General features: G+C 54.3%; 1 protein-coding gene across 2 annotated transcripts in view; it reads right to left on the bottom strand.

The window, feature by feature from the left end:
* Positions 1–12,956, bottom strand: part of MTMR14 (myotubularin related protein 14) — a 30,164-nt gene that overhangs the window by 3,335 nt on the left and 13,873 nt on the right. For both annotated transcript variants that reach the window (XM_084292676.1, XM_084292675.1), the window contains exons 12-17: positions 12,813–12,889; positions 12,527–12,563; positions 11,290–11,360; positions 10,684–10,733; positions 10,327–10,465; positions 7,420–7,596 (exon numbers count right to left, since the gene is read on the bottom strand). In XM_084292676.1, coding sequence (XP_084148802.1) covers positions 7,420–7,596; positions 10,327–10,465; positions 10,684–10,733; positions 11,290–11,360; positions 12,527–12,563; positions 12,813–12,889 — 551 coding nt within the window. The remainder of the gene's footprint in view (positions 1–7,419; positions 7,597–10,326; positions 10,466–10,683; positions 10,734–11,289; positions 11,361–12,526; positions 12,564–12,812; positions 12,890–12,956) is intronic.

Raw genomic sequence — 12,956 nt, 5'->3', positions numbered from 1 at the left:
GAGAGGGAGACGCTGCAGTCAGTCGGGTCGCTCAGCCACACGCCTTCCCCTAACGCCGCTGCCAGGGACACGCGGGGACGGCTGCCAGCAGCGCCCGTGCCAGCGGCTCTGATGCCGTGGGACCAGGGCGCAGCGTGCAGCTCGGCCCCCGGCCAAGCCTTTCCTTTGAAAGCGCGGGGAGAGCTGAGCTGGCCGGGGCAGACAAAGCAGCAGAAGTGCCCCCGGGGCCGGACAGGACAAAGCCAGCGAGAAGCAGGTGGCCATGCAGGACAGTGAGACCCGTCAGTGAGGTGCGGCGGCCCCAAATCCCTCAGAGATGCGGACGCAGCGCTGCGCAGGGCACATCCACCTGGCGCTCATTTCAGCTCCCAGGGCGATGGCGAATTGTTACTGCGACTGGGCTGCTGCTGAGGGAGATTTAGAGATCCTTGGTCCGCAGCCCTTAGAGAGGAGGTCAGTCCCGAGGCCCTGCCAGCAGCTCTGAGCAGAGCTGGTCACTGCCCCTCGGGCACCTGCAGGCTTTTCCAGCCCCGTGGCAGAAGGGTGGGCAGTGCCAGCAGCCCGGTGGCAAAACATCTTTAGGGTAAGACAAGCAGCCAGGGGGGAGGTAATTGTTTGCGATACGTAACCTCCTGCCAGGAAAGGAGGGAGCAGGAAATCTGACAAGCGAACCTGAGGCGTCCCTCCAAAATCCCCGAGGAGCAGGCACAGGAGATGAACCTGGAGCTCTCGGCTTCAGGGGAGCGAGCAATTACTGTGCCCGTCTGCACAGCAGAGTGTACATTGCTGCAAGCACAGCCTGTGGCAGAGATACTCAATTACACACTCCCAAGATCTTCTGGATAATTTATCTGAGATCTGCCGGGCAGCGAGCAGTGCGAGAGCTCCAGCTCCAGCTCCGCCGGGCCAGGTACTCGCACGCCGTCTCGGCAGCTAAGAATAGCAGTGGCGCACTGCAGCTGCTCCCCGAGAGACCAGGGCAACGGCGAGGAATGCAGGATCTCCCGCAGCCAGGAGGGCCTCAGCAAGACCAGTGTGAGAGGGGGAATGCACAGGGGGAAAGCTGTTTGTGCTCCAGGTCTAATCCCCAGCCTGGCATTTAAGCAGGCTGATCAATACGAGCCCCAGAGGTCAGCAACAGGGCCCCGAGGTGGATGCAGATGGCAGGGGCAGTCCCACAGCTCGCTGCACCTCCACTGTCTGGGAGTTCAGGCTCCAGCAAGGCATCGCAGCAGGAACTGGAAGAGCTGAGCCTCACCTGCCTTGCACAGCCCCGTCCTGAGGCTGCCGGGTGAACCCAGCGAGGCTCAGAGGGGGGCTGCGAGTGTCGGCCACTGGGGAGAACGCTAGAGCATGTAGGAACGAGGGCAGTTCCCACCTTGGAAGTGGAACAGTAGAACACGCTGTCAGAGATCAGGCAGGGCTAAGCTTCCCTGGAACATGAAGAATTCATAAAGGAAATGGAGCAGTTTTTCACTGACATCTCCCCTCTCCCTGCCTTTGCAAGACAAAGCAGAGGAGAGCAGGCAGAGCAGTTGGGCCCAGAGCACAGCGCGACGCTGGAAGCACAGCAGGAACAGTGCAGAAAGCCAGGGAGAAGCACACGAGGACTGGAGGAACACTGCTTCAGCACACGGGGAAGAGGAGGCTCTCACCTCCCCTGAGAGGGCTGCACAGCCAGACAGGAAAAATAGAAGCAGTTTGGTTACACACGCAGTGACCAGAATTTGAGCTAAAGCAGTGAAGAGGTCTACGGGCAAGAGAGAAAACAGACATGGACAGCGTTACCATCAGGACAGTAATGAGTTGCCAAACAGGACAGGCCTGGGGACAGGTTAAAAAAAAAAAAAAAAAAGGCTGTGAAGATGGCAAGCCTGGACAGCAGGAACAGGTGGAGATGGGCTTGGGTACGAAGGACTTCCAGGTGTAGATGAAGAGCTGCACAGAGCTCTGCAGCTCTCCTGAAGGGAGTGAGTAGCATCAGGGGGTGCCTAGGAGACTGCTCACATGGCAAACAAAGGAGCAAGACGTGATCCAGGGCACAGGGACAGCAGAAGTGTCACTGCCCAGTATCAATCACACCAGGAGGTGAGTCTGTGACAAAGGCGAGCAGCAAATTTTTCCTACTTTGTGTGTGTGGCCCCAGCTCCCAGCTGCTGGCTCACCTTCCCTGGCTGCCAGCTGAGATCACACCAATCTTACACCACCTCCAAGAGGTGGATCAAGTCGCCTCTTGAACCTGTTCTGTAACAGGCAAAGAACAGGGGGGATATGATGAAAGCACCACATCCCTCCTACAAGACGGACTCGGTGGTTCGGCAGCCCTCTAACCCTTCTGGGGTCCCTGTCTCCACCAAGTAGCTGTGCAAACCCAACAGCACAGCCCCCAGAAACTGCCTGACCGAGCCTGTCAGTGCCCAACTGCCCGACGGCACGCGCTGCTTCATCCTCCCCTTCACTTCGTCCTCCCCTCCATGCTGCTCCGGGCAGCTCCGAATTCATCAAGCTCCATCTAACCTCACGGCACAGGAGCCCGGGAGATCAAGTCAGCTGATTCTGCCTCTCACCTCCCTGCAGCAGAACAAACACTTGATGATTAAGTGAATAAACTGATCGGCTGTGCACTGAGGCCAGGTCTTCTCTCCTGGCCTTAACAGCTGAGCCCAGCCGGAGCTACAACACCACGGTAGGCTTTCTCTATCCCCCATTGCTTCTCAAGAGAGGCTGCAAGAGCAGTGTTGCTCCTTAAAAGCTGAGCTGGGCTTGAGCCCAATGCCATTAGGCTGACCGGTGCAATCCAGTCAGTGCCAGAGGTGAAAACGTCCCTGGTATTCCTGCCCCTGAAGTCTCCTGGTAAAACCTTGCTGCTGAGGCCCAAAAAGGGTTTTGCTGATGCCCCAGTGGGAGCTGTGGGTGCTGGGGCCCCAGGCCTGTAGGACCAACAGGTCTGCAACGCATTACGGCCGTGCCAGAGGCTGGCTAGCCGGGGGGGCAGAGCAAAGCAGCCAGGTGACTACGGCAAAGCTGACACGGTTGGGAAAAGGGAGATACAGCAAGCCTTCAAGTTGCCGTATCTGCCACAGACATCTAATGGCAGACAGAAAGAGAATGAAAGTGAGCTTCACACACCCACCTCTTCAGGTCCGCGAGTGGGAAGAAACTCCCTCAAAAAGTGCAAAATTAACAAAATTAGATTAACAAAACAGAGATGAGCTGCAAGCTGTTCCTTCACACGAGGAAGGACCTTTAGCGGGCCGCAAACTGGCAATTCCTCGCCTGGAACGGTTCCTTGTAATTAGGTCAGCGCTTCCCATGCACCATGCTGCACGGAATGGAGCCTCTCCGAGCCCACGGCCACCCGCTCACCGGAGGAGAGCCAACACCGGAGGCACAGCGACGATCGGGGATCCTTCCGTGCCTGGATACGTAAGCGAGACCAGCGCCAAGTGCCCAGCAGCTCGGCTCTCCTCCTGCCCCCCGTCCTGCCCCCGCTCACCTGCCCCGTTCCTACACGCCCGGGGCTGTTTGGGAAGCATTTGGGCAGCGGCTCATTTGCCAGCACAAGCTCTGTGCTTCAAAATCAAGCGTTAAGAAGGCACCGTGCGCACGGGCGGGCTGGGGCAGCCTGAGCAGAGGGCAGCCGGTCCCTCCTGTGCGTGGGAGCAGTTGGCCAGGAGCGCCTGGCACCGACGGCCCCGGCTGGATCCCAGCCCGCTGGCTGTGGGCTGTGCCGTGCCCTAACAGCCCCGCAGCTCTGCCAGCACAACCACCTGGGACTGCGGCGCTGTCACCTGCCAGCCAGGGGCCTGGCGAGCCTGGTTTGTGGTCAGGTCGTGCAGCAGTGCCAGAAAACCTTCTGTTAAAGGATTGCTGTCCTCCTGCTGCTGCTATCACCCCACAGGTACAGCTGCCAAGCCAGGTGGATGTAAGGAGCAAGACACGTGCAGTCTCATCACTATCAGAAAGACCCCAAACCAAGGGACAGCAGCTTCTCTGTCCCTCCCCGCACTCCCTCCACTCACATCTGAACCTCCTGCTGCCCTTTAATCGCGGGACTTCTCTCTGACTGTTGACCGGACCAGTTCCTCCACGGTTTAAATCCTGCAGATTTCAACTCTCCAAACCGCAGTACTTTGGGTTTTGTTTAATCGACTTAGCAAAAGCACATTCAATCAAAGATTATCCGTCTGCTAATCCACATTAGCGGTGTGTGCACACGCACTAAATCCCTGACACAGATACAGGGGTTTTCTGCAGTGTCATGGGATGCGTAGACCATTAGTGGCTTGCGGACCGTACCCCGTGTTTGCATGTGACACTGCTCACTCGCACGCAGGGAGTTAGAGCCAGCACAATCTATCAGCTGTACTCAGGAGCTCTCGGTTTGTAGAACAAGATGCACCGTGTCCTACCCTGCAAATACTCTGTGCAGCATTTTCACGCATGTTTGCCCTCAGCAGATGTGATTTTACCGTTGCACTGGGATAAGCTGGAAAGGCAGCCTGCTGCGGGTCTGGCATTCCGGTTTGCTTTTGCCTGATGAGAATCACCCAGGTCATGCAGGTACCTGCGACCTCTGGATGACAGCAGGACTCGGACCGGTGAGCTCCTACCAGCTCACCTGGTATTTGGGACTCTTTCCCTTGGACACCCTGGCTCCTGTGCCCAGGAGCTGCTCGTCTCTCAGCTTGCTTTCCCTTCCCGTCCCCCGCTGAGCTCCCCTGCCTGCCAGCACACGGCTGGACTGTTTATGTGAATTGCCTGAGGGGTGCCTGCTGGCATTTTACAAGCAACCACTTTTCCTCTACTGCTGCTGCAGTGGTTAAGTGGTTTGTTGCTATGGCCACACAACCAGGATTAGGAAGTCAAGTACAGTAGTTTCTTCATCTTAAGAGCCTGGGGTGTTACCCTGCAGCAGCGCTGGAGAGATAAAGGTATTTTCAGCGTCATGATTAGTCTTTGTGCTCCAGCCTTCCCATCCCAGTCCTTCATTGTTCAAGGGGGGGAAGGGAAAGAATTTAACTCTTCCTCCCACCACAGACACTCCTTCTCCACACAAAACAGGACTCTGCCCTTCCCTCCAGGTGGAGGATGGTAGCTGAGGTGCTGTGCCATCCATCACCTGCGCCAGGTTCAGCGTGTGAATTCAGACTGACACGGCCATGCTGAGTGACATCTCCCTGGAGACCAAACATACCGTGCTCAGGCCCCAAATGTGCAAGCCCTGTCAGCTAACAAGGCAATGCACTGCTCAAGTCCTCAGCTAGCAGAGCTGTTACAGTGCTGTCCCAGGGAGGGCAGACAGGGCAGGGACCTGAGTCTGGCTGATCTGGCAAGAGGCTGTGAGGCAACGGAGGGTAACTGTGCCAGAAGACTTGGTTTGAAAGAGAAGCTCAGTTCAGCTGTTGCCTTGACAATTCCACCCACTCTTGGCAGGGTCTCCACACTTACTTCCTCTAGCCAGCACAGAGAGGAGCACAGGAAACCCAGGTGACACCAGAGATGGAGAAGAAGGTGGAAGGTGCACACCCCACCTCCACCCAGCAGGAGCACAGCAGGTTAACCACCCTTGCATACATCTGACTTCGCCACTTTGGCCTCACAAACGATTCCCTTCTCCCATCCCCTTGGTTTCAGGCCTTGCAGTGGCGTCCTCTTTTATCTTCTATTTCCTCTCATGCACTTTTTTTTTTTTCCAGCTCAGCCTTTCATGCTGCCTTGCTCATAAAAGTCAACATGGGCTGGGGATGTACTGATGCACCTTCGCTGTGCTGAAGCAAAGGCTTTGTGTCATGCCAGAAGCTGGCATAAAGGTCAGAAAGAAACGCTTAGAGTGGAATTCACAGAACATTTACGTCTTACAATGAGGGAACTGCAGCTTCTTCTCAAGAGTTACTTATTGGGCACAGTGAAAAGCCATCCCCTGGGACCGTGGCTTTGGAAGTAACAAGCCTCCCCACCATGCCTGCTGCCTTGAGCCCTGGGGACGCTGGTTCCGAGCACCTGACAGCAGTGGGCACTGAACATCCAAAACCTTATAGACACCTCGTCCAGACACAGCCAGAGGGAAGATAATTGCTGGCTTTATCAGCTCTGAGCCCCAGGAACACAAATCCCAGGGGCTGTGATCACCCCCCCCTTCCTGCGGAGCTGTTCTGCCTACTCTGATTCTTCTTTCTTTTCAGAGAGCAGAGTGCAGCTGAAGCATTATGAGCAGCTTCTGCCACAGCACTGCTGCAGGCTTGCTACCAGGCACTTCACGCAGCTTGCTACGTCTTGGGAACGGCTCGAGACCACACACAGGAACAGTGGCATTGCTGTTAGGAACAAGAGCAGACCCCAAGACAAGCTGCTTCCTCTCTCTGGGATTTTGCTTCCTTCTTGGGAGACTTGTTTCAGAGCATATAGAGGTGGGCTCCAGCAACAACTGGAAAACATCCCACTGATCTCTTTCCCTGGGGAGAACAGGCACTGTCATTTACAAAAACTGTCACAATGATTCTTTTCTGGAATCGAGAAGCTTTTTAAGAAGTCTTACAAATGCTCAGTGCCTTACTTGTTTGTCACTGTTTTGCATGTGATGAGAACGTACTAAAATTTGGCTGGTGGCTGTTCTGAAGGGAATCACTAGAAAAAGACTCATCAGAAAACCTGCAGAGACAACACAAGCGTTTGATGCCATTAACAGCAACCTCTTATCTAAGAGCCTCTTTATCCCCCTGTCGGTCTCAGCACATGGTGTTTGCTCCACAGGCTCTGCTCTTTCTTCCCTAGCTTAGCTCACCGCTCTACTTTGCCCTGCCACAGCATCAGGCTTCAGAAGAGTGCCAGAACACCCTTTGTTATGGCATGAGATTAAGCCCAGGGTCCCCATCTCCCAGCTGCACAGCAGGAACACGCAGCCTTGCAGGAGGAACCCTTTGGGCTGGCACAGCACCTGCAGCTTGCTCCCGGTAGATCCTACCTCTGCTTCCACCAACACCCAGATTTTCACCCCACAATGTCAGAAACGTCAGCAGAGGGAAAGGGGGACTGGACAGGTGCAGAGCGAGGTCTGCCTGGGTTGAAATGTTTCCTTCCAACCACTGTAAATCCCTGTGGGGGCATTTGACAGAGTGCTGTGAGATCCAAGCATGCAGGATGCCAAGAAGCCAGACCTTGTGGAGTAGAGGCATGCACCGAGGACAGGCGGAACAAACACCCAGCTGTTATTGGCAGCTCCTCACTCCTCTAAGTGGGCTGAGGCAGGAGTTGGTGTTTAGTGGCAAGCATTTCCCACATGGGTGGGTTAGTGAGGAACAGGCCTGTTTGTAGGTACAAACCCACGTGTGCTCTGTGGTTCTGAGCTACACAGAGGCAGCCCAGCACTTTATCCAACTCTCCTTTTGCTGAGAAACGCTCTGCTTCATCCCATCTCACCTGGATCTGGGCACCTCCAGCGGGCTGCTTCCAATCCTCAGGAAGTTATCAGAATGCGTGGAGGAGGAGGAGCTGGAGGACTTCACCTCGACCATCCCCGCCGAAGGCAGCCTGTCCTCAGACTGCTGCGCCCTGCTCCAGAGCACAGCTTGCGGCGATGATGCACAGCTCTTCCTCCTGTGGGATGGAGAACCTGGGTGAGAAAGCTGGCTCTCTCACATTCTCCAGCTAGGAACTCTTGCCACAGCAGACCAGATTTTACCCCAGCAGCTAAAAACTCTTGCTCGCCCTGAGCCCGCTTCCCCCCCCTTCCCAAGGAACACTGAGTCACAGGCAACGGCTGAGGGATGGGGGCACACCGAGCTCAACACATCTTAGCCCATTCTTTTATAGATCACCATCCACGTGACCTGGAAATCAGAGACAGGAGAATGCATCAGCCCACACACATACAGCGAGTGCTTTGTTTAGTCTAGCTGTAAAAACGCCTCAAGCAAGGGGCCTCCCAGCAGGGAAAGACCATTTCAATCTGCTTCAAACTCTGCAGAGCGAGGAGCCCGGCCCAGGTGGGCGTTTTTGTGTACTGATGAGGGTGGTGAGCACACAACACCAGTGTTGTTTTCCCTTTTAGCGATTTCCTTTAGACACCGCTGCACTGACCACACGCTCGGAACTGACAATCTCTCTGGTGCATTTTTCAGTCCTCTTCCTGTCTGTGCTGACAGCCCAGAACTGCTCTGGCTCCTTTTCTAGCCAGTGCATTCGGACCTGTGCACAATTCACTGTCCATTGCTGCACCAGGTCTCAGCTCACATTACTGTCCAGATACATGCCAAACAAGCACACACATTTGGAACTAATCCACGTTGCTGCTGCTCCACATTCAGGAGGTTCTACTTTCTTATATGTTTTTTTTCCCCCCCTGGAAAAGTCCCAAGATTTTTTCCCCTTCTGATGTCACAGTGAAACTGGTAAAGATATTGTTGTATACACAAGGAAGCAGGGAAAAAAAAGGCAAATTAATGCAAAGAGAAGATGCTGTTCTTCCTGAAAAGGGCCCCTTAACTTTGACTGAGATCAAGAACTGTCAGCAAGTGCAGCTAAAGACAGGCTCACTGTACAGTGGGAAGCATGATACCTCCCTTCACTTCTTGAAGTGTGTCCACCCTCAAATATCACACCACAGCCTCTCTCAAGCATTATTCATCTCATGTTATCATAGCTGCCAACATCTCCAAGAACAGCCCGCAGAGACAGGCTCGTACAGCTAACAAACAAAATGCCTCTCCATGCAAGGAGACCTTGAGCCCACTTGTGTTCAGGGCAACACAAAGAAACCTCCTCTCCTCTTCCCCTCTAGGCACAGCCCAGCTCTGTCGATCACCATGCTTACAGCAAGCTCTACCTGTTCTCCAGACTACACAGCCACAACAGGCTGCAGGAGGACATCCGTGCCCAGTTCCCTCGCTAAACACTTGTGACAAGGCTCACAACCTTCCCCTCCCTGTGCTCATGTCCACAGCACGGGCCCAAACCACCAGTGTGGTACTGGCAGCCAGCCCCAGCACAACCTGATGGCTCCTACTGGAGCAAAAACAAACTAGAATTAGAACACACATCAAAAAAGTAAGCCCTGATATGTACAAGTACAGCAAATGTCTTGCAGCATGCTCTGACCACCTCATATCCTGAGATCACGTGTAGGGTTTGAGCTGTGGGATCTAGTCTGGGCTGCAGGATCTAGTCTGCATGTCCTGAGCACTCCAGAGCAGTGTCAATGCTTCCAGTTTCCTACCCTGTAGCCAGACAAGTGGAAAGTTGTCCCCTATTTCCTGCACTCACTGTGCTGCAGACAGGTATACTCTGTGTGTTAAGGAGGACTCTGCGATGGACACTTGGCAAATGCAGTTTGGGGGGTAACTTTCACCGTTCTGGGGATTCTTCATTAAGATTCTCTCTTCCCCTCTTCAGTGTTTTATAAATTGACTCTCAAAGTGCTTTAGAAAGGCTGCTGCCACTAGCATGGCTGCAGGCTCAGTCCCAGAGGACTTCCAGCTGCCTCCAGCACAACCCAGATTTAATTTAAAATAATTGCAATATAAAATAGCATCTTCACTTGTGCTGAGGGAGAGGAGAGAAAAATTAAACTGAGAGGGGCAACCCTACGGAAAGATTCTGGAATCCCTAAACAGCACCAGAAACCCCACAAGCAATCATGCCTGTCCCAGAGCACTCACCCTACACCTTCCCCAGTCCCCACTTGCAGACAGCCACCAGCACCCCCAGGCAACTCCTACGTGACCCTCTACCAACAGGGAGCACTGAGAATTTCATGTTCTCCCCCTGAAGTATCCCACAGCAGCACTGCAGACAGCACCCTGCTCCCACTCACACACCTCACGTTAGAGGGGCTTAAGTATAGGGGAGATTCTTGGCCACCCAGTCCACCTACTGCTAACTCAGGCAGTACCCTCCTTTAACCTCTTCTGTAAACTAAATTTCATTTTAAGGGCAACGAAGCTTTCTGCCTCCTCTTTTCCCTGGGGAGGCTGCTGCCAAATGCCATTCCTCCTGTAGTTCAGAGCGAGCTTTTAAAAGTAATGAAATCCTTTCTGGATTAAATGTAACAGTGAAGGGGTGGGGGTAAGAAAAGAAAGCAAACTTGAGGAGCACCCTTGCAGAAGCCTAACATGGTCACTAACATGGGGTGGTCTCCAATTCTTGGCGCAGAAGAACTGAGAACAAGTTGTGGCAAAGCCTCTGACAGCCAAATTCCTCCCCCCACTGTAGAGAATCCATGCTGCAGAGAGCAGACCTGGATGGTGAGAGATGTCAGAGGCATCTTTCCTACAGTGCTCAGCGCCTGCCCCTCTTGCTCTGCAGCCCACTGAGCAGTCATCTCCTCACCATGCTGCCTGGGCCTGTGCTCCTGCTGGCATCAGCTCCACGGCCTCGTAGGTGAAGCTCCCAGCTGCTCCGGGGGAGCTCTCCATCCCCAGGGAGAAGTCGCTGCTCAGGCTCGTGGTGCTGCCTCGGTCTCTCTGCTCTAGAAAGAAGAAAACAGCTGCCTGAAGACCAGCCAGGTCTCGCTGACTCTCTCCCCCCTTCAAGCAATGCCCTTTCTATTTGCCCTAGAGCCTCGTGCTTGCGAGGCCCCAAGGGAAGGACTCCCCTGTGTAATCCCCTTGGTGCTGGGAACCCAAGCCCCGAGCGCCCAACCATTACCAGCACCCCAGGGTGCTGATGCTCAGCGGCAGCACTCACTGAGCATGCAGATCTCCTCCAGGGTGAAGCCAGGTGACAAGCTCTTCCTCCTGGGGGAAGAAAACACAGGGTTACCTCGGGCATGCTCCAGCGCTGCGGGAAGCCCGGCCACAGCCAGGTCCCTGCAGCACGCAGCGGGTCGGAGCAGCGGGAAGTGCAGGGACAGAGGGGAGGGGACGGGGCCAGTGGGAGCTATCTGAACAGCCCCAACCCACAAACTCTGTGTTCTGACAGGCTGCAGGCAGTCACTTGATACCTCGGAGCCCGCAGCCTCCTCCAGGGTGGGCTATGCTCCCCTCTGCCCCTCTTAAACTAGGGGGTTAACCTTTAGCAGCCCTGCTTCAGCCAGAGCCCACATCTCTGGGCTCGTCTGTGCTAAAGCAGCCATGGAGAATCATTAGGCAGAGAGCACGTTTCAGCATGGACAGGTTTTCAGAGCACATCGTGGCACCTCACAAGCCTCGGCCCCGTTTTGCAGCCTTCAGAGTGCAGAATAAATTAAAGAAATCTGGGCCAGGACACCAGGGCCTCCAGCTCCCCAAAGGAACGGCACTAACAAGCTCCCTGGCTCTGCAGCCCATGCAGCAGCAAGCAGAGGCTCCTTACCTCTGTGACTTCACAGCAGAGAACTCCTCAGAGGTGATGTGCTTCAGAAAATTGAAGCAGAAAAAGAAAATCTGAGCAAAGGGAGAGAGAAGAGCTGTTCAGGAATGAACCCGAGGCTTCGTGCAGCCTCTTATCTTGGTGGGGAGGTGCTGGCAGGAAGGAGATAGCCAGAAATCTGCAGCTACCAGACTCCAGGTGCCACAGGCTGCCACCATCCCACCCCTGCCCTTCTCTTGCTTGTAAAACTGACCTTCTGTTCCCTGCCACAGAAACAAAGGTGCGTGACAGGTCTCCTTATCGACACCTTGCACGCACACCACAAGCACACAGCACATGCTCATGCCACCAACGCAGAACAGAGCAGCCCCGGCCCCAGCAGCTGTTTATACATCCAGGTAAGCAGCAAACCCAGCTGATGACTGGGGTGAGTGATACTCATACGGGGTCCTGAACCCCCAAAAGGTGGAAAAAAGGCTAGAGTTCCAGCTCTGCTTTCTCCAAGGGGTGTGACACTGTTCAGAGGCAGGGAATCTCTAGTGAGGCTAGAGTCTGAGGAGCAGGGGATTAGCTATAGGGTTAGACACACTTCCCACCTCTTGATCTCTATCCAGAAATGACATTGCAATGTACTGCAACTACAGTCAGAGCAATCATTCTGTTTTTGTTTGTTGTTGGTTGTTTGTTTTTTTTTTTTTTTTTTTTCTTTTTTTTTGCTTTGATTTGAACAGAATTAACCCACTAATCTTAACTGCCTCCCAGACCCACCTGGGCACTGCCAGACACACACCCAAGTGGCCCCAGCAGCCTGTAGCAGCACACAAGCCAGGTGCAGCTGCAGCCCCCATACAGCAGAGCTGGCACGCAGGACAAGCACACGAGACTACACAGCTTTATTTCCACGCTCCCAGGAGTCACACACCTTCAGGCTCTCTCTTCCTTGCTGAGCTGAACAGCAAGCCCTAGCAGCCTTTCACCAGGGGCCTATAATGGCACTGTAGGGAAGCAGCAGGACTGACACCCACCAACCAAACCACCAGAAAAGCAGTCTCACACCTTATGGAGAAGGAAGTGACAGGGCAAGGCTCCCACCTCACATCTGCAGCACTTCAACAATGCTTTTAGAACCCATCCGAACCAGTGATATTACCACGAAGCAGACAATGAACACTGCTACCTTAAACAAGTACCCTGAGAGCAGAAAGCGATGCGGAGGCACTGCCCCAGACGGGACACTCACCTCTTCTCCTTTACTGAGTCGATCGACCAACATGTGCCTGGAAAGAGAGCAAGGGAGGGAGGTCAGTCACTCGCCAGAAACCAGAATGAGAACAACACAAGTCATCAAGAGCAGCCAGCTGACTAATCCTCCAGACAGAAAATGCATTAGCCTCTTTTTGTCACAGCTCAGTGAGAGATGCCCCAACATCTACCTTGGGCTGTGAGCAAACACCAAAGGTGACCTTCTGAAGGCTTCTCCCCTGCTGTGCAGGGTTACATAAACAAATAAACCTCAGCGTGCCTACCCGAAGAGAAACCAGTCATAGGCCACTGTCAGGTAGAGAATCTCAGACGGCTCCAGGGACACGTGGATCAGCCCATCCTGCAAAGCAAAGGAGAGACAGCCTTCAGGCAGCAGCCCGGGGGACTGGGGCTTAGTGTTCATGACC

The sequence above is a fragment of the Netta rufina genome (genome assembly GCF_964035555.1).
Source record: "Netta rufina genome assembly, chromosome: 10".
NCBI lineage: Eukaryota > Metazoa > Chordata > Aves > Anseriformes > Anatidae > Netta > Netta rufina.
The sequence above is the reverse complement of the archived record's forward strand: the minus strand, read 5'-3'. Positions and strand labels throughout refer to the sequence as shown.